Consider the following 20,485-nt stretch of genomic DNA (forward strand, 5'->3'; position numbering starts at 1 on the left):
GCTCACATTTGCTGCACATATATTTGGAACCAGGGGCGGAGCGTGGGGGTGGCTTACGGGGCTTAAGCCCGGGTTGTTTTGTCAGAAGCCCGGGGTATTTTGGAGTGTAATTTTTTCATAGTTAGATGCCTGGCTGACAACTGTATAAAACAAAAAGTACACACAATATTCGAAGCACATAGTGCACACTGTGGGAATTTACGACTGTGCGTGAATCCCCCCCTGATATTGGTATGATCCAAGCTCAGGCACTAAGCGACTGAGCGAGGGGGCGGGGCAGCTGCTGCCCGTGAGTGCGCTGTTGGAGAGACGGAGCCAGCCATACTAAGGAGAGCTTAAGTTTGAGCAGGTACCAAAGCAAATCATTCGTACCGTACAAATAATGTAAATATGACGGTGCATCACGAAAGATTGATATGAAACTGATCACTTGACCAATATTATTTTACTTGCTCTTCAAGTGAATCAACAAATGGCGAAATGAAAAGCCGAACAAATGCTATTTTTTTAGAGAGTCTTAGCTTACGTGTGTTTATTTCATATTTTCAGTTCTTACCCTCCCCGACTAATTCGGTTTCAGTTATGTACTGAAATATAAGAATGGACATTAGAGGGTTCTTTCAAAGAAAAAACTCAGGTAAATGTTATTTTATATATTATGCTTTGTATGTTGTTCAGTATATTTCTATGCAAAACAAGAGGGATTTCAGTACACAGCAGGATGTTCACATTTGTAACCAGATATTTACACTTTAGGGAGAAAACATAAAACATTTTTACTGTACAACATCAATTTAGAGTAAACTTTTGTTTTAGATAAATATTGAAATATATTTTGAATTAGTTAAATGTCAGAATAAAGAGAGACAGAGCTGTCTATTTTTTATCACTTTCATTAAATTTAGGAGTACATGTACACTAAGTTTATTGTTAATTAATAAGAAAACTCCAGACGATTCCATTCTGAGCTGAAGAAGCTTCTGATAGGTTAGTAGAGTCCATGTGAGTAAATTGGTGGCACAGCTGTGGATGCATATAAGGCAAAACACAGAGCCTGTTTCTTTGACATGGGAAAATCAAGAGATGTCAACCAAAACACCAGGAAAAGAATTGTGGAGCTCCATAAGTGTGGCTCAGTTTGAATACAATTTGGTGCCATTTGCAATTAAGAAACACAGACAGTTTCTCTCTTTACTCTTAAAGTTAACAAATATGTTTTTATATTTATCAATCTAAAAAAATAAACATTTAGTCTGATTTGATGTTACAATTAAAAAAGTGTTTGTGTTTTGATCTGAAGAGTTTGTAAATATATGGTTTCAACTGTATATTTGATGATTGTCAGCACAAAGAGGGAGAGAGAGGAGCAGAGATTGAGATGGAGAATGAGGACAGAACAGAGATGAACAAGAGCAGGTGAGACACACATGTTAGTCAAATGGTTGCTTACTAAAAGTATCACTGTATCATAGGTACTCATGTATCTCGTACCTAGTGTTTCTTTTTAGGTTTGCTATTTTTCAAATTCTATATTTATTAAGTTCTGCAGGCTTGTTTGCACAACAAGGCTAAATAATTATATAAACTTTTCTCAATCTAAATATTGTACTTTGGTAGAATTAAATAAATAAGTGTAGTGCAGGTCTATGATGATTTTTAGTGCTACTATCATCTAGTTCTGATTGTGGTTATGTCTTGGTTAAGTCCTCAGTAATCCTGCTTTTGAACTGTTGTAGTCCTGTTTTAATTCTGGATCAGTTCTGGGTCTGGTTGAATTGGGGTTTAGTCCCTGTGTCTTGATACAGCCCCGACTTCGTTCTGTCTTGCTGCTCAATTAAAAAACTAGTTTAAGGTGTCCTGCATGTGTGATATATATATTTCCCTATATGAAGTCATTCTTTTTTGAACAAAACTCAAAACAGAGCCTATTAATCTTTCAGTCATTTCTACACCCCCCCCCCCTCAAAAAAAAAAAAAAAAAATCCCACATGCATACTACCCTTTAGGGCTAAGCCCCGGGTGTTTCAAATGTCTGGCTCCTCCTCTGTTTGGAACTGTGGAAGCTCAGTTGTGCAAATGTTTTACGCTTAGGGAAATAGTTGCTGCATTTAAGTTTAAAAAATTATATTGACAAAAAAGAATGTTTAAGTTTGAATAAATTGTTTGTGCAGTTAGTGTTCCCACATATTTATGTTACTTTAATATTAAAAATAGTTACCCCAAATCCTTGGGTGGATCGTAAAACTAGTGAATAAATGTTTGGTTTTGATTTAAAGAAAATAATTCTTTGTAAGGAAAATCCTTAAAGTCTCTATTAAAATGTTTGAACTCTAAAATGTATACTTTAAAATACAATTGTTTATAAAAAAGTGTTAAATGCAAAGAAGACACATTGTGTATATTTATTTAAGAACCACAGTTAAATTAACACAGTTAACCACATGGTAAATGGCTTTACTGAAGTGTATTTTGTTATTTCATCTGTCTTTTGTGTAATGCATGTAATTTATCTGAATGGTTAATGAAATGTTCTTTATTTTTGTGTTGAAAGGTTTTTTTACCTGCTGCTACCTACCAGCTATCAAACTAGTTGGTCTAAATAAAGTTGAGTGAAATTCAAAGTCTGGTCTTTTTCAAGTGTGGACACCTCACAGTCAAAGGAACACTTGACATTCAGCTTTAATTGAAGGGGTTTATAAAAGTTGTGAATTTACTTGAAAATCCTTTGTAGTGAATAACTACCTTAAGTCTAGAATCCATGGACATCAACAAATTCTGTCTTCTGCCTTGAGATGATTTGCCTTCAGTAACTGAATAGATGCTCCGTACTAACCCAAACGTTACAACAATTCTGTCACTAATTAGCTAAAATAAACTAATTTAAATGTATTAGCGGCAACAACCAACAGACCATCCCAGTGACATAATGTTTTATACAGGCATAAGAAGGTGCTACACATGCTCAGTCTCAAATCTTACACTTTAACCACTTAAGCATTTCTTCAATCCAGTGTCACAGACAGCGTTACAACTTTTTATATGCTTCCTTTAGCTGGTATCATTCAATCTTTTAGCGACCTGTCTTATCATTTTTATGCTGATGACATTCAGCTCCATATGTCCTTTAAGCCTCATCATCTGGATAGGCTGTCCACCCTAGTCCAGTGCTTAACCCAGGTTTCTGATTGGCTTTCAAGCAACTACCTCGTTCTAAATGCTAACAAGACAGAGACCATGATCATAGCTCCTCCTGAGCTACATTCTAAAATCAGTCAGGTTCTTGCCTCTTTCTGTCCATCTGTCAAGTCAAATATTCGAAATCTTGGAGTAATATTTGACTCTTCTCTGAGCCTTGACTCTCATGTAAAATCTTTGTCTCGTTCCTGTTTCTATCATTTAAGAAACATATCTAAACTGCGACATATGGTTTCCTCAGCTGAACTGGAAAAGCTCATTCATGCATTTGTGTCATCACGCTTAGATTACTGTAATTCCCTGTTTACTAGCTTGGATAAATCATCTCTCCCGCCTCCAGACAATACAAAACGCAGCAGCCAGATTACTAACTCGCTCTACTAAGCGTGTTCACATCACTCCCATCTTATATTCTTTACATTGGCTCCCAATAGAGTTTAGAATTCGCTTTAAAATTCTTGTTTTAACATACAGAGCACTAAATGGCCAGATTACTTATACAAGCTTCTTATAAAATACACTGCTGCTCGTCATCTCCGCTCACAGACTCAGAGTCTCTTAGTTGTTCCCCGTACACGACTAATGACAAAAGGGGACAGAGCCTTTCAGTCTGTTGCACCAAGGCTGTGGAACAGTTTACCACTACAATTACGTTTGCTTGACTCTGTGGATTCTTTTAAAAAACAGTTAAAAACTCCTCTGTTCAAACAAGCCTTTTGTTTATCTACATATTTTATATTTTTTACATTATTTACATTTGATCTTTTACATTGTATATAATGTCTATTGATTTTATTGTTTATTTTAATATTTGTGTACAGCGCTTTGTGATTGTCTGTCTGTGAAAAGCGCTTAATAAATAAAGTTTACTTACTTACAACTATTTCAGTTTTTGAGAGCAGCGCTCCACAATGTGTGTTAGCCTTGATATGTGTAGTGTTTCATGTCCTCTTTAACATTAGAAAAAGAAGTGCAAGTTCAACCATATATATTTTTTTTCTGCATGATAAAGAAATGCTGCTGAAGTAAATGAACTCCATCTGCATGACTCTTTGGAGTTAAATTGCAAGAAATAAATGTATAAAATTACAGAAAAAAGTTGTGCTAGCTTATTTTCAAGAATGCCCAGAAACTATAAAATTGAAAGATTTTGTTAATTCACAGATAATGTGAATTAATTTTTTAGTATTATTATTATGGATTCATTAAAAAACACACATTTTGGTAGATTTTTGGGGGAAAAATGAACTTTTTTGTGATTTCCTTTTTTATCTATTACAAAATTACTTTAATGTAATATGAGGAAGTTTGAGGAAGCCATGAGGAAGTTTGTTTGTTTTTTAATAAATATCCAATGCTGTATAAGATATTACATATACATAAATGTAGTTAGAAGTCCAAAATTAAAGCCTTCCCTCACATTTTCCAAAGTTATCCAGGGGACTAGATCGGAGCCTTTGCCGGGCCCCAGGAACTTGTGTTTGAAAAAATTTACATTCATTTAATTTATTTTTTATTCATTCATTTATTTATTTATTTATTTATTTTTTAGCAGCAAGGTGCTGATGATCAGATGCACCTGATTCACCTCATTAGCATTAATGTGAGCACTTCTATAAAAGTATTGGCTTGGTTGACACATTCAAGTGTTAACGCAATGCCATTAAGGACATCAGGCTTTAGACTTCAGCAATGATGTTAAAGGAACAGCTGTTGCTATTCATCAGAGAATGATTATAATTGTAATCTGGGACCAATTTGAAGTTCATCATTCTACAGTGAGAAAGATTATGAAAAAAGAAGAAGCTTTAAAACAGTTGGCAGTATTCCCAAGAGTCAATTCACCCCAAGGTCAGAGAAACTGCAAGAATAAAAAGCGTGACATGTCAAACTCTACAGGCACAGTTAACACATTAGACGTTAAAGTTCATGAAAGTGCAATTATAAAATGAACGAACAAATATATCTCGACCTTAAACTTTTTTAAGTATACTGTATGTTGGTGTAAAACCTCTATTTCCACTCATAATTGCAGAGCTTGAAAACAATGTGACTTTTTCTGACTCAGGACTTCCTTTAGTTAGATGTTGTGAAGATCTTCATGCACTTGAGTTGTCCTCTGAGGTCTTTCAGGCCTGTTGGTGTTGCTGAGCTGGTCATTGCATTCATTCCTGTTGCTTTGGACACTCCTAAACCTTTTACTCTTTCTCTTCATTTTTTTTTTCCAGTATAATGATGTCGTTCTTCACACTGAGATCTCTTTGAGTATCACATTTAAAATTACAATGAAAAACTATAAAATTCAAATTTGACACTTGGAATCAACAGATATTAAGTCTGCTTCGTTTTTTTTTTAAATAACACCCTGTCAATAAATTGTCCAGTTAATTCTGAGAAAATGGGTGACTGTGTAGAAAAATTGCCGCAATTTCTTCCAGCAAATTATGAACCTCATTACGCACATGAACTTCCTCTTGTAATCAAGGCATGAAGAGAAGCATCTATGAAGTCCCAGCAAATGCTTAAAAGCTAAAATGTAAACAGAAGTACTGTTATTTACTCCACGACTTTCACGTTTTTCATGAGAAATAAGATTCAAATCTGAACCAGCTTCTTGATAAAACATTTATATTCATTTAAAATAAAGTAGGAACAATTTGAGTGGACAAAACAGATACTTTACAGTTTGTCATATGTTTCAAGCCACAGTAAGAACGCACGTCACATATATGAGAGTAGATTCTTTTAAAGTTTTACACACAGCAGCTGACAAAAAGAGTACAACCCAGTGACGATAGTGATGATGATCATGCTTTGCTCAAAATCAGTAATATCTCAGCTTCTTGATAGAGCAAATTTCAGCACCTGATAAAGTAGAGCAAGATAGTTCCTGAAAAGTGTCTGAAACTGATAGAGAATGAAATAGGTTTCTAACTGAACCCACACGGAGAAGGAAAAGAGTCCAGACTGACATAGAAACTGAAGCCGGGTTATTACTTCCCTATAAAGATTTTAGAGTTGCGCAATTGTTGACAGACACTGTGGGAAATGTGGACTGGATGTTATCCAATAAAAACAGGAAGCGAGGAGAGAAGAACACGAAGGAAACAGTTTCTGTCGGCACAGTTAGGAACAACAAAGGAAAAAAATGGTGTGAAATACAACATTTCAGTTGGATAATATAAAACTTTACATTGAAACACAAAGTTTCGGTGATAAATCTTTTAATGAACGCCTCTGCAGTTATGCAACAACTTAATTTGCAGCTTTTTTGTTGATTGTCTCATTTGCACAAAAGAAAAAAACGAGACATAACACATCTATGAAATATTCATGTTTCTCTTCTAAGTGAAAATAAAGATCATTCTTGATTCATGTGTTATATGTACATTATTCGACATCTCACTTCTGTTTCATTCAGATACAAGCACATTTAAAGTAGCCAAAGTCACAGAAATTGGCAGTCTCTGTCTCTCGTATAGCTTATATATATATATATTTATATGATCATATAATCTTCATACATTTGGCAGTGTAGGCTGACTGCTACATACACATGTGCATGAAACTTATCATGTAACGCTACAGGAAAGTACAAGATTCAGCTGCACCCTGCTAACCCCATCAACCCCAAACACCAAACATTGTTCTTTTGCTCCATAAGACATCTACCGATTTCCCTGCTCAGCTCAGTCGTACTCCTTGTTCTAAAATCACGCTGACTAATTAGATTGAAGTCGAACAATCACATGCTGCAACCCACTAACAGCTACTGCAAGTGTGTCACAAGAAATACAGCTGTGACCAAAGCCCAGCGAGGAAAACACTGCACTCATTATCTGCCTCCTCTTTGGCTCCTTTAGCATGTTTTAATCAAGGGAAAAACTTGAGCGCTTTATATTTTTTGATTGTAATTAATATAACACAAGTTGTCTGGAGAGAAGAAAGGCTCTCATTGTTTTAATTCAGTGTTTCCGACTGTTGTACCCCCAAAATAATGAAAGACAGTGATCCTGATGGAAGAACACATAATTCTGAGTCTCCTTTGGCGGTAATAAAAAGTATAATAAACATGGTGTGCAATAGATAATTAAGAGCACACTCACAAGTATAAAACAAAAGAATCAGGCGGATTCTTGCTTGGAAAAACTGACAGATTTGACCTCAAATAGAGAACAGAAGAAGGGCTAATAAACAGTCTGCCATGGAGCAATCTTTAGAATAAACTACCCTTTGATACCTTGTGTGACTTGTTGACATTGTTTCCTCCTTTCATTTTAGACGTGGCAATTTCTAGTCATGGATCGCATGCAAAAGAGGCAGGTCACATGCTTGCCGCAGCTGCTCGTCTGTCTGGAGAGCAGGCACGACAGGCAAAAAATAGCTGATAAGACGACTCTCCGGCAATTGAAACAAGCTGCAAACTAGAGATCATGCCAGTTTTCTGATGCTTGTTGAAGAGTGATTGGTTTGCTGATTGATTTGAGCGTAAGGCCTTTCAACAAAACTGGTAGTTGTTGGTCTTCATCAGAGGCTGCTCTTCTTCTTGGTGGTCACAAGACTGGTCACAGGGGCTGTCGAAGCACTCGTCACACCCTTCACCCTCCGTGACCTGCTCCTGCACATTCTGGTACATTAACTGCGGAAGAGGTATCATCAAGATGGTGAGAGTTATACAAAACATGATTACAGAGTTTATATTTTAGACTGACATAAATAGTGGCATTGTGAGTATCTTCAGTTGGAACAACACCCAAACAGACATTATCGCAAAGAATCTAAATCGTGTAATTGGTCTTGGACTTCACAACTAAATTTGCTGTCTCTTAAGGAGCATTAAAAGAAACAGGGTTTCCCGAGGTCATCTTGGCCGGGCCGCCACATGTTTTTCTCCCTGGGTGCTTTCTCCCACACTGCACATGCAGACTAACTCACCTGTCCCTGCTCAGGTTGGTCCCCAAGTAGCCTTTGAATCATGTGACAGATTTTGCTGAAGGTGGGACGCTCTGTCGGCTCCAGATTCCAGCACATCTTCATGATACCGTAGCTGAAATCAAAAAGAGTTCTTTCAGAGAAACAATTCATGGTGTACATTAAAGGGGTTTTGCACTCTTATTTTCACTCCTCAGACTGTGTGGTGTAAAGCCGAGTTAGATGAATAAGGAGAGGCTTATGGAGGCGGTGACGCAGTTAAAAAAAAAAGACAGACTTGTTTATAAGGACCCCTGCCCCTCCAGTTCCATTTAGTTGCCATGAAATAGCAGTTACATGGCTCTCTAGCTTTGAGATCATGTGGCTAACAGGCAGAACTGAGGCCTGACTCACAGCAGAACAAGAAATGAATTGGCCCTGACTCAGATTCAGTCTATTTCCACAGCACATTTATTCCTGGCTAGTGTGACATGCCATGGCAAATCAGCACACACAGATGTTAGGGCTGTATCGCAAAAAAATAAAATCGTTTTTTTTTTTTAAATTTCGATGGCTTGCAAAGTTTGGAGTTTGGACTTATTTAGTTTTAGGTTTGAGGTCAAGGGAGAACCCAAAAGCAAATGAAATTCATGAATAATGGAAGTGCATTATGAGGTTATCTCATCTGTCGGTTATTTCAGATGTCAGATAGCCCGCGAGACTGCAGGAAGGGGAAAAAATAGGATCTTTGTTCATTCATAAAGACCATTTAGAAAGCAGACTGTTTGAACTTTGGGAGGCTAGCGCCTATTCACAATCAGCTACATTAATAAGTCTGTTATATTAAATTAACCTATTACTAGTCAAAAGTCACCGCATGTTATCAGCTGATCTCACTGGTTAGTAAGCATAACCATAGTATTACTCCTACTATTGCTTAACTACGTGTCAGGAGCTGATACGAAGGCCTTTAATTGGATTATTTGTCATTGTATCAGTCGTAAAAACTCTGCTGATAGTCACTTGATACGCCCGTAAAACTCAACTGATAATCAGGTGATGGTTAGCAGGATAAGAGCCTCAGACAAAATAAAGTGTTTGAGAAAAAGGGGAAGCAGTGACTCATCCCTGAATGAGCCATGCTGCTGAAGTGTCAAACTTACATTTCAGGTGGAGCAAAGTCTGGTTGGGACATCTGGTAGCCACGCTTCACCATCTTGTAGAACCTAGTGTCCACAGCCATGCTGGGGTAGGGGCTTTTGCCTAGTAGTGAATAACATGTGATTTTCAGCACCAACCCATGAAATAAATACAAGCACAGATCACATGTTTACGCATTCTTACCTAAAGAGAAGATCTCCCACAAGAGGATGCCATAGGACCAGACGTCACTCTGAACGGTGTACACGCAGTCAAAGATGCTCTCGGGAGCCATCCACTTCACTGGCAGACGTGCCTTTGCACAAAACAACACACAAACAAATTAAGTGATTTGCAGTGGATACCATGTAAGCAATATTTAGCTCTTATCAGATCAAATGCTTACATTGCCTTTCACCACATAGTTGGAGTCATTCATGATGTCCCGTGCCAGACCGAAGTCACAGATCTTTGCCTCTCTGCGACTGGTCAGGAGCACATTCCTCGCAGCCACATCTCTGTGAATACACTGCACACACGCATTTCACACAGTTTGTTTCTGCTTGTAGAGCTTTGCCCAGTGAAAGACAATAAGATCAGTGGAAGGCTTAATTTAGAACGAAAGATCTCCATTAAGAAATGTACAACGTCAAACTATGACTAAATATGTGATGGGAAATACCCATCATAAGCCCAGAGGAGTGGTTTAACACACAGGGACGCTGTGTAAAAACAAATGAAAGCTGAAAGCAATGTTTTTGTAAGACATTAAGACCCCTTTTTTTTTAAACAGCAAAAAGGAAATAAAAAAGATTTTAAAACTGAAAGAAATATATGATTTTGATATCAGCTTTAAAAACATGGAAAGGGGACTGGTCACAGCAGGTTGTCTCACCTTATGAGATAAAAGATTTCAAATGCATTCTTTGTCACATTTTTTTTTAAATCAGATAATGCCTCGTATTCATAATTCTTGCTATGGAGCCACACTCCAGCAATACATGCATAATGTGGGTTTGCATTTTTATGTCCATTTAAAGCTCCCCCTGTTCCCATAAAGATTTTTAAATTAGCCAAACCACAGTTCCTCTTCGTTGTCTATTTTTATTGGAATGTCACTTACGGATTAAAGATCAGCCATTGCTCCTTGTATGATTTTTATAATGACATTATGTATCTTAGTGTCACGGTCCCCGTGCCTGCTCGGCTGGCCCTGTGTGGCTACATGTTATGTTTTGTCTTTTCTCTCTCTCCTCTCTCTCTGCTCGCTGCCTGGGCGGAGCTCATTGTGAGCTCCCGGCCTCCACCACCTGTAGGCAATCACCTGTGGCTCCTCACCCTGTTTGCTCCCGCTACTTAAGGCAGTGACTGAGAGCACCTCGCCGCTGGACTATTGAATAACGCTCGTCAGTGCTACTTTAGCCTCAGCCAGTTTTGAGCTCTGTCCGTAAAAGTTCCGTGCTAACCCTTGTTCTCTGTATGCAGATTTCTCGTGTTTTGGTTTGGAGACTCTGGACGCTTTTCCCGACCCCGCTCTGCACCCCTGGGAACCCTGGCCCCCTTCTCCCTCACCTGTATATAGTGCACCTGGAGTGTGTAAATAAACCTGTTTTTCTGAGACTTCAGTCTGCGCCGAGTCCTCCCTGCTCCTCCGTGACACTTAGATAATCTACTATCTACATCATCTGCAATATTAAACAGAGAAACATTATCCTAAACTGTTTGGTGACGCTCTCCACATTGTTACTTCTAAAAGTCTGAGCCTTTCCTGGAAGCTTCTTAATGAAATCATGTTACACCTGCGGTCAGTTAAATGGCCTGTATTTATATAGCGCTTTACTAGTCCCTAAGGACCCCAAAGCGCTTTACATATCCAGTCATCCACCCATTCACACACACATTCACACACTGGTGATGGCAAGCTACATTGTAGCCAGCGCGACCCTGGGGCGCACTGACAGAGGCGAGGCTGCCAGACACTGGCGCCACCGGGCCCTCTGACCAGTTAACCTCACATCCATCCTGCTTTCCAATGCATGATTTTTTTGTCTCTGGTATGAAATTGAAATCATGAAATAATTTGTCATATAAAAAAACAACAAAGTTTCAGCATTGTTGTGTTGTACTATTTCAAATTAAATGCGGTGCTGTAACAATTTGTGAATCACATTCTGTTCTTATTCACAAACCAGAAAGCGTCAAATTTCTAATTTGTTAATGGAGTGTTAAACTCACATTTTTCCTGGCCAAAAAGTCGAGGCCCTGAGCTACTTGGAAGGAAAATCTGAGCAGGTCATCAATATCCAGCGGCCAGTCACCACTCTCCTCACAGACAAGGTCTAGAAAATAATCAGATAGGAATAAAATCCTGCGATCAGCACACTGATCTGATCATTTTCAACAATTTAAACCTCAGGCTGATGACGAGCTTACCTTCAGATGATTCCACAGTTGGCAACTCTGCTAAGCGGCTGGGTCTCATCTCCAAGTAGGTGCTCGAGGTTTCACTGGAGATCCCGCTATCGCTGTTAAAAGTAAACAGAGATATCAGTGCTTGGATACATTTCACATGTCCTCTTTCATTAAGTGTGTTTGCTGATGTACCTTCGAATGAACTGCTTCTGATTGCAGATGTTCTTGTAGTCGGTAGAATTTTCCATGATGTCGGGAATATTCATGACAAAGTTCACAAATGTCTCTGCCTTCTGGCGAAGGAAGTTCAGGAGGTCGCCGAGGCTGCAGTACTCAGTGATCACAAGCACTGGACCTGATGAGGAAACCCGCTATCTTATGACGCTTGCATGCTTAGTTAAACAGGATTTTCCATGATATGGATGACTTCTAATTTTAACACAAGTTTTTGCAGTATTTCCGTTTCATCTGCGTTCTCTGACCTCCATAGGTGCAGGCTCCAAGTAGGTTGACGATGTTCTGGTGGTGACCCAGGTGACTCAAGATCTTCAGTTCAGACATTAGAGCCTCCCTCTCATCTGAATGGGCACGGGCTGCAGAAACAGGTTTTTTTTCAGAGGTCTAAATATGTCTTTTACACAGAGTCAGTCTGACTTGCTCATGTGGACAATAACCTCTCAGTTAGGTCCTATTTTCCATGAAAGATCTGTCACGCTCAACTCAAAAAAACTCACAGTGCAACAGTGGATCCAAACCTTTTAACATTTTCACAGCTACGCGCATCACATTGTCTTCCTTTCCCATTCCATAAGCAGTGGCCTCAACAACTTTTCCAAATGCGCCTGCACCCAGGATCTTCCCTGTTTGTAGAGAAAATACACAGAGGAGCATTTTGACTTCAACCTAGTCTGCAATTTACAATCAAATATTCAATTATTATTATTTTGATGTAATATAATGAGAATTTAGTCAATTTGACAAACACGTTGCACACCTAATTTGAGCTTGTCTCTAGGGAACTCCCACTTTTCATTGTAGGGCAGCTGCGTGGGGTCAATGAAGGTGTAATTGTTCCCATCTCTCGCCTCAATGATCTTCCAGCGGATCTCATACCTCGGTTTCTTAAAAATAAAGTCAGTAAAGAATGGAGTAACTGCTTTCATAAATGTTTTTGGGTGTCATATTTGGATGTTGGAGATGCTTCTTACAGTTTATTTTGCGATGTTATTTTTTAAGAATTGACTCAACCTACCTGCTTGTATTTGTAAAACAGGAAAATGAGGAGCACAAGAAGGATGGTCAAAATCGCTGCCGCTCCAATCAGAAGGGAAGTAAAGGGCCAGTCTGTTCATAGAGAGAGATTTCAATGTGAGTTAACCTCATTAAGACTGGCTGTGTGACATACAAGCTGATGTCCTTAAACAGAATTTATCTAGCACTTGCATATTTATTGAGGATAATTAATAAACATGCTCAGAAAAGAAGAGAAATAACATTTTTTTTCTTTCCATGAAAGAAACATTAGATTAGATCTGAACCACATCCAGTAATGGTACTCTAGAGAAATTAGAAATTTAGAGAGCAGCCTTAAAATGGACATATGATCGAGTGCTCACCGTTAACGTTCACAGCAAGAGTGTCACTGCTGACGCCAGCGAGGTTGAAAGCCACACACTCAACCGTCATCCTCCTGTTGGAAAACGCCACAGTGAGGACGCTTTCCACTTCCACAGCCCCGTACTCCTCCCTCTGGACCTCCACTGTAGGAGCTCGGAGAGGGATTGCCAGCTGCAGTCCAGTATTGTTTTCATTGCACCTGCACAGATAGAGAAAGGCAATAAACTGACAGAAACGTCAGTGCTTAACCTTATCTCAGAGAGAAATCACTAAAATCACTACAGTTTGTGTTCATTCACAGGGTCAGAGACTGGGTGAGGTCTTTTATGCGCAGTTATACTTACGTGGGTCGGATTCCAAAACACTGATACCAGAGGATTCTGGGAGGAGGATAGCCATGCGAAGTGCAAGTAAGTGTGGTTACATTTTCCCATTTCACGACAGCAATTGGTCTCTCTGCCAGTGGGAAGAAATGAGGGGGAAAAACAATAATTAGTCAACAGTGAATGATCGAGATATACGACCAGTTGACAAAGAAAAAAATTAAACGATGTTAGTTTGTGTTTCTGTCACGTACGATACATCTGGACTTGAAATGTGATGGATGCGTTGGTCATTTCACTCTGAGCATAGAAGGTGTACTGGCCCTGCTCCTGTATATTCATTCTTTTCAGCTGCAGAATAGCATGGTATCTAAAACAAAAATAAATAAATGGTGAAAAAGAGGAATATCTACAGAACCAGAAGTGACTAATTTGGTGTCTTGAATTCAGACAGCTCCTATGCATCATTGGTGAAATAAAAAGAGAACAGCACTCTTCCCTCTTTGAGTTTCATGACCTGAGGAAATATAATGACCTGGTCAGATTTACACAGAATGCAAGGACAGCAAATCTCAAATTTAGTAAAACTTCCTCTTCCTGTAGTACACTTGATTTTCGCACTTTTCTAACTGTACTGCTGAGATACCAGAATGATGAGTAGGGGTATTGCACGTTTCTTTCCCATGAAGCTATTTTAGTCCACCTGTTGTTGTATCGGATGAGCTTGTTCTCCTGTGTGGCTGTGTTGAGAGATGTCGGCGTGTCCCATCTGTGCTTTGTGATGTGGGGGTATGCTTCGATGAGCACGCTGAGCTCCAGATCGTCTCCCTCGTTCACCTCGACCGAGAGGCCCTTGTGGGCCAGCTTAGGCGACAGCTGGGGTGATAGTCTGATGTAAGGCTTGTCTGCTCAAACAATGAAGAGACAAACATTTTAGTTTATTGAAATCATTAAACAGTTTATAAAGTGAATACTTTAGGCTCTTCTTTATAAATTCCAAGAGGTTTTAGCTGTTGGGTGTTTTTTTGTGGCTTACCCACAACCAGCAGGTATGTGGTCGAAGTGTTCACCCCTGCTTCGTTAGAACCGATGCAGGAGATGTTTCCTGTGTCTGCCAGGTTCACAGCAGCGATAATCAGTGTGCTCTCTATGTCCAGGCGATTTTCACCATTGGAGCGAACTATCTCAGTGATTTTTGGGACCTGAAGACAAATACATAAAGATGTTTAAAGAAGAAAAAGAAAAAATTAAAATTTTGATTAGTATCACTGTAAAACGTAGAAATATCTTGTACTGACTGATTTGGTTGTGTATTTCCAGGTGACGTTGTAGTAGAAGTTGGGATTGTGTGTTGTGCATGGGATCTTGAGTTCTTCCCCAACTATGCGTACATATTCCTCTGTCTCCAAGAAGACGTATGGAGGGAAACGGAGCTCTAGAAAAAGAGAAAAATCATACCCAAATGTCAAAATAGACACAAGTGGTAATGGGCTGATTCTTATATTTGTGTTTTGAGTGCCTACTTGAGCACTCAAAGCACATTTTTCTACACCTAAGTGCTTTCTATCTAATATTCACACATATTCAAATCCTATAAACGCATCAGAGAGCAACTTGGGTTGAGCATCTTGCCCAAGGATACTTAGGCATGCAGACCAGAGACAGAAGCAGCCAGTGACTGAACCACCTGCTCTACCTCCTGAGTTACAGCCACCCCAGACAAGTTTCAGTTTAGAGGAATTCTAAAAAAAAAAAAAAGCTTTGGGAAATTATTTTTCTCACTCTGAATGACATTGATGGAAAAGGCCTTAGAAGTCATCTCCACTCCGTTGACCCTGGCCGTGCACATGTAGTCAGCATTAAAGCTGGGGTGAAGGCTGTGGATGAGAATGCCACGGTCTCTGAAGATGGTAAAGTTCATTCCTGGTGGCACAGAAGTGCCATTGTTCATGCGCAGGCTTATGTCTGTAGCTTCTGGGTTGGTCAGTAGGCAGGGCAGCAGGTAGCTCTCACCCTCCTTCGCTACCACCTGCAGGGATGTGCTGCTGGTCCAGAAAACATGACTTGGATCTGGAAGAAGGATTTTCAAACAATTAACTAATGCGAAACTTAGCCTGAACACTAATAAACATCCAGCTAAGCACAAACTTCAGGAAGCTTGCAGCAGAACAACAGAAGCTCACCTTTTACATACACATACACCGAGGAGTCACGATGGGACCCGCTGGTGTAATAACACTTGTACGTTCCAGTGAATTCTGCGGTGGGACGTTCGACTTTAAAAGTACGGACACTCCCATTGCCCCTGGATATGTAGCGTCTGTGTTTGGGTAGTCTGGTTTGCCAGATTACAGGTGCTTCACCCTCACACCTCAGATCCAGAGGTCTTCCAGCTCTGACCACCACCTCAGCGCTCTTAACCACCTTGGAGTTTAACTTGATCACTGGACGCCTCCACTCAGCTAAAAATAAGAAAATGGCACAAATTAAAATGACATAGAAAAATAGGGTAAAACGATTTAATGAACTGAATTTGTTCCTGATGGTCTCTGAGGGTTTTTATTTATTTATTTATTTTTGTGTTGCATATTATTTTTGTTCTCGCCATTTCATTATCTCATCTGCTCTGTGACTCAGAATTATTTTAAGAGTATGATTCAGGAAACAGATTGAAGACTCTTGGCTCCATCTATACTTGATACTTCTGCTTTTCACATTGTTGTTATATCTCAACAGTGGGGGTAAAAAAACAGTTACTATGGGAAACTTCAAATATTACTGCTGTCATTTTTGCTTAGACCCTTTGCCTTTGACATCAAAAATAAAACTAGAGACACATTTAAGAATTTTAAACACATGAGAGCGGAGAAATATTTATTAGCCATTTCTGAGGAAGGGATTTCGTGTAATGGGCCAAACCCTGAGGGGTTAATAAAGCATATTTTTTTGCAACAAAGAACACTGATTTCTTTGATTACTTTGGTGAGAATCTGGACGTTTTTAAAAACTGGATAGTGCATTACGCCAAATTACCGACACTGGAGAAGCTGAGACGTCTTTCCAGTTAGAGGTCATAAAATTTTCCATTCGGCCTTTCTTACAGTGCGTGTTGAATCTTGAAGCAGAACTGAGATTCCACGTTCAGCATTTTGTATTCGCCACATAGCACAATGTAAGACACTGAAAATTAAATGTCATGTGAAGCCAGCATTTTATTTCTGATGTCCTGCTCAGCAGTGTAAACAGCTACCTTTGCCCCAAAGTCCTTCAGCTGTTTAAAAGAGCTATTCATGCAACCTCAATATGACCCATTATAAACGTTATACAATAATCAACCAGAAAGCAAAGCTAATTCATTCAGACCTAACTCAGCGAAACAAGAGATGCTTTTATCTATTAAAATGCAAATAAATGAAATTGCAATTGGATGGCTGTCGGGTGATACTTATATTTGTGATGTTAAATATTATCACAAGAACAACCCTAAACCCCCAAAACTGAAGACAATCAACAGCTGAGAAGGCTGTCAGCTCTTCTCTGCTGTGAGTACAAGTGCATCACTCCAAATATGATGAGTATGTTGTTGACATGTTTACATCTCACATTTAAAAACATAAACAGATGAATGCTATTTTCTGTAAGCACATTTAATTTGATTTCACTAACTTAATCTTTTAGTGTTACACAAACTTTACTCACACAATACTTTTCATTCTTTAAGTCTATCGGGGAATGTGACAGTTACGTGCTTTACCCAGTCATCTTTCACATCTAACAAATTGTGGTTTTAACATGTAAGTCCACATTAGTTTTCAAAAACAAGACAAAAATGAAAAGCAAACATCTGATATAAGGGGGCAAAATCACAGCAATTGAAATTGTTGCTTTTCAGAGCTTACCTGAAGCAGTGGAGGCCACAAGCCACAGCATAAGGTAGGACAACATCCTTGATCAACTCAGACCTGGAGTTTAAACATTGTTACTTATTAGCGCAGGAAGAAAAAACCTGATTTGTAGTGATGGGTGCGAGCTTAAAAACAAAACCCCCCAAAGAAGCAACTGTTGCTATCACTGAATTTCATCTTTTACTTCTTTCTGAATGATCAAGAAAAACACTGAACAAACTGTTTCCATTATTATTACCAGTGTAATAAAACCAGAATTGAAATATTAAAACTTGAGATCATAAAAACAATTAAAGAATGACATACCCCGAGAAAGAATTTCATTGGTGCATGTATTAAAAGTAAAGAGTCACTCTAACTTGAAACACAGAATTATGAATTATAGAAGCAGCCCATATTTCTTTCCAGTGTTTTCACCTGCAGATGTCTTCAGCTTGGATCTAATAACTTCCCTGAGTCAGAAGTTTCCAGCATCCAGAGCTGACACAGCTGAGTTCCTCGTTCCCTTTCTGTGCGTCTCCGCGCTCCTTCTTCTTTCTTGTTTACAGGCTTTTTGCCACAAGTCACACAGCAAACAGAAAGTTGTCTTGAGAGCAAGTGGTAGAGGGGTGGAGGAACAATGTGTGTGTGTGTGTGTGTGTGTGTGAGAGAGAGGCGACGTGTTGGGGGTGGGGGGGCAGTCAGCATATCATGCTCAACAAATTAATGAGGCAGTGTCAATTGGCCTCTGAAAGGCACAATAATATCGAAACATCCGCAGAGGTGAGACCAATCATCTTCATTTCCACTGAACTTTGGACATGCGTCAGGCTTAGAAATGCAGCTCGGTAATAAACTGTGAAAATGGAGAGTGAGAAAATTAAATCACAGAAATATTACAGAAAGTTTTCCTTTTTTTAATGTGCTTGAGTTTCATTAACAGCAGAAATGACAGTGAGAGACACCAAAGAAAACACCAGTTATCCAAGCAATACTACGATTATACACTTTATTGTCACATTTACAACATAGAAAATGACACATATAAAAAATACATTTGTAAACGTTAAGAAGAGCTTTGGTACCATAGCTTGTGATAACAGTGATCTTGTGCATTTTACATAGAGTAAGAAAGGCTACAGGACATAAAAAGACGTGTTCTTCCTTTAAGTGGTGAATTACGTTGAAACACAGTTAGTGTTATCCAAAGCAACAGAAGACTACAGGTATTTTTTTTTTTTTTAGATTTTTTTCATGTGTACATATTTATGGCTATCTATTTCTTGAGCAGCAGCCCTTCATATGCAAGCAACAACAGCCCGAGACAACAATCAGTCTATACAAAGGCACTCATCTGTGCCATCTTGTGCTAAGGCAGTGATATGCTGTATTTATTGTTTTCACTTGAGAGTCACAGAAACTGCATATCATAATCACTCTAACATTAGATCCCCAGTTGCTGCGATGTAACTTTCACATAATTGAAATTATTTTTTTGTTATGAATATCCACATTTTCTACATAAAGTGCAAATCTGGCACAGAACTATGAGTTAAGCATACAGGACAAAAAGTTTTCATACACACACATCACATACAAGATAATATTCAAAATACACAAATAAAAACACAGACGCTGTGGCATATTAAACTAAAAAATAAAGTATATCTCACATTAAAACAGTGCATGTGGAACCTGTTTGTATTTACTACGATTAGTCCTCTTGACTGTACCCAAGGTAAGGTTTTCATTTATATATCGCCATTTCACATCTGATCATGCTTTAGGACAAAATGTTGTCATGTTGTCGAACTTGTCATTTAAAGGCAAATTAACTTCTTTTCAGGTTCTTGAGGATGTTTAACCTCTTACCTGAAAAGCCTCTTTAGCTCTAAAAACCCTGATGTGGGCTAGCAGGTCTTTAACCTCACGCCTGATTGTCATCTGTAGGTGGTCCTCATCATGTGAGTCATTAGGGAAACATGGGTGAAACTCACACTTTGACCCATGCCTTGGGTCTGGTGATCCTAAGAACTCACATGATAACAGGGTGGGTGAGCAACTCTTAGGACTACCTCCAAGGAGCCTTTCAGATGAGAGGTGAAATGTCTTCAGAAACCTAAATAGAAGTCTAGTTGGCTTCAATCGGCCACTTAAGCCTGTTGCAACGTGGACGAATTCTACACAGAAAAATGGATTCGAGGTTTTCTCACAATATTGTGTCAATGATTTCGTACTTTTTAAAAAAAGGAAATGCAGCCTACTTTTGAACAGTGAATATGGGGAACAGTTGTTGATTAGTTATCTAAAAGATAAAGCACTTATTTAATAAGGCCTCATAAGCCTCACTACACGTTGTAAACTAAGTGTAAATTGTGAGGAGGGTACCGCATTAATTTGTAGCAAATTTCCTAATACAACCGAATGACAGAAGACAATTTTGTAGTTAACTACTTGTAGTTAAAAAACAAAAGAAGAAACTTTCTGTGTGCTTAGTGAAAATACAGAGATTTCCATCTCAGTCTCTATGCTACATTTTAGTTTATTCACGTTCCCTTTTCAGCCCCAGAAAGGAAATCTGTTTCCTCTGGGCTCCTACATCTGGCTACAGGAAGCTGTCTTCTACCTCAGGTGTCCCGGAGGAGCCCAACAGAGCGTCTCTCTCGCTGGTCTCTTCCAGCCGGTCCTCCTCTGGAAGGGTGTCAGCAGTGTCCTGAGACATGGAGTCGGTCTCCTCCCCCACAACTACAGAGCTGAAGGTGAAAAAAACCATTCACAAATTCACACAGTGCATTTAATCACAAAGTCGTACACAGACGGCTCTTTTTGAGGTGTTGTTCTAGATGAAGTATTTCAACATGAACTTGTTCATAAAAAGGTTCATAAAAACCACCAAAACATATATTGGTGGTATAAAAGCCCAAGGTGCTAGCTGTCTTATTATATCCGTATATATTATTTTCATATGCCAGCTAAATGGTGGATGTTTATTTGGTTTTTATT

The 20,485-nt window shown here is 38.9% G+C and overlaps 2 protein-coding genes and 1 long non-coding RNA gene across 7 annotated transcripts in view; 1 reads left to right on the plus strand and 2 right to left on the minus strand.

Moving 5' to 3' along the window:
* Positions 1-5,925: 5,925 nt before the first annotated feature.
* Positions 5,926-18,174, minus strand: csf1ra (colony stimulating factor 1 receptor, a). Of its 3 annotated transcripts, none has more exons than XM_082502289.1 (22): positions 17,921-18,174; positions 17,498-17,560; positions 15,782-16,060; positions 15,381-15,668; positions 14,897-15,033; positions 14,635-14,800; positions 14,302-14,503; positions 13,853-13,968; positions 13,620-13,731; positions 13,275-13,474; positions 12,911-13,002; positions 12,653-12,779; positions 12,393-12,518; positions 12,141-12,251; positions 11,851-12,013; positions 11,680-11,771; positions 11,482-11,585; positions 9,653-9,775; positions 9,451-9,562; positions 9,270-9,369; positions 8,131-8,242; positions 5,926-7,834 (listed from the first exon to the last, which is right to left on the minus strand). In XM_082502289.1, the coding sequence occupies exons 2-22, from the start codon at positions 17,541-17,543 to the stop codon at positions 7,694-7,696; spliced, it is 2,949 nt and encodes a 982-aa protein (XP_082358415.1). In that variant the 5' UTR covers positions 17,544-17,560; positions 17,921-18,174; the 3' UTR covers positions 5,926-7,693. The 3 variants fall into 3 exon arrangements, with proteins under 3 accessions (XP_082358415.1, XP_082358417.1, XP_082358416.1); XM_082502291.1 differs by having other exon boundaries at positions 12,414-12,518; positions 17,921-18,172; XM_082502290.1 differs by having other exon boundaries at positions 17,810-17,922.
* Positions 9,782-10,866, plus strand: LOC309687529. Its single transcript, XR_014270792.1, has 2 exons — positions 9,782-10,652; positions 10,732-10,866. It is a non-coding gene; the product is annotated as an uncharacterized lncRNA (long non-coding RNA).
* Positions 18,175-18,477: 303 nt separating the features above from the next.
* The window catches only part of pdgfrb (platelet-derived growth factor receptor, beta polypeptide), a 38,255-nt gene continuing 36,247 nt past the window's right edge, over positions 18,478-20,485 (minus strand). For all 3 annotated transcript variants that reach the window (XM_082502263.1, XM_082502262.1, XM_082502264.1), the window contains exon 23: positions 18,478-20,235. In XM_082502263.1, coding sequence (XP_082358389.1) covers positions 20,088-20,235 — 148 coding nt within the window. In that variant the 3' untranslated portion in view covers positions 18,478-20,087. The remainder of the gene's footprint in view (positions 20,236-20,485) is intronic.

Source organism: Aulonocara stuartgranti (genome assembly GCF_965226115.1).
Source record: "Aulonocara stuartgranti genome assembly, chromosome: 2".
Lineage (NCBI taxonomy): Eukaryota > Metazoa > Chordata > Actinopteri > Cichliformes > Cichlidae > Aulonocara > Aulonocara stuartgranti.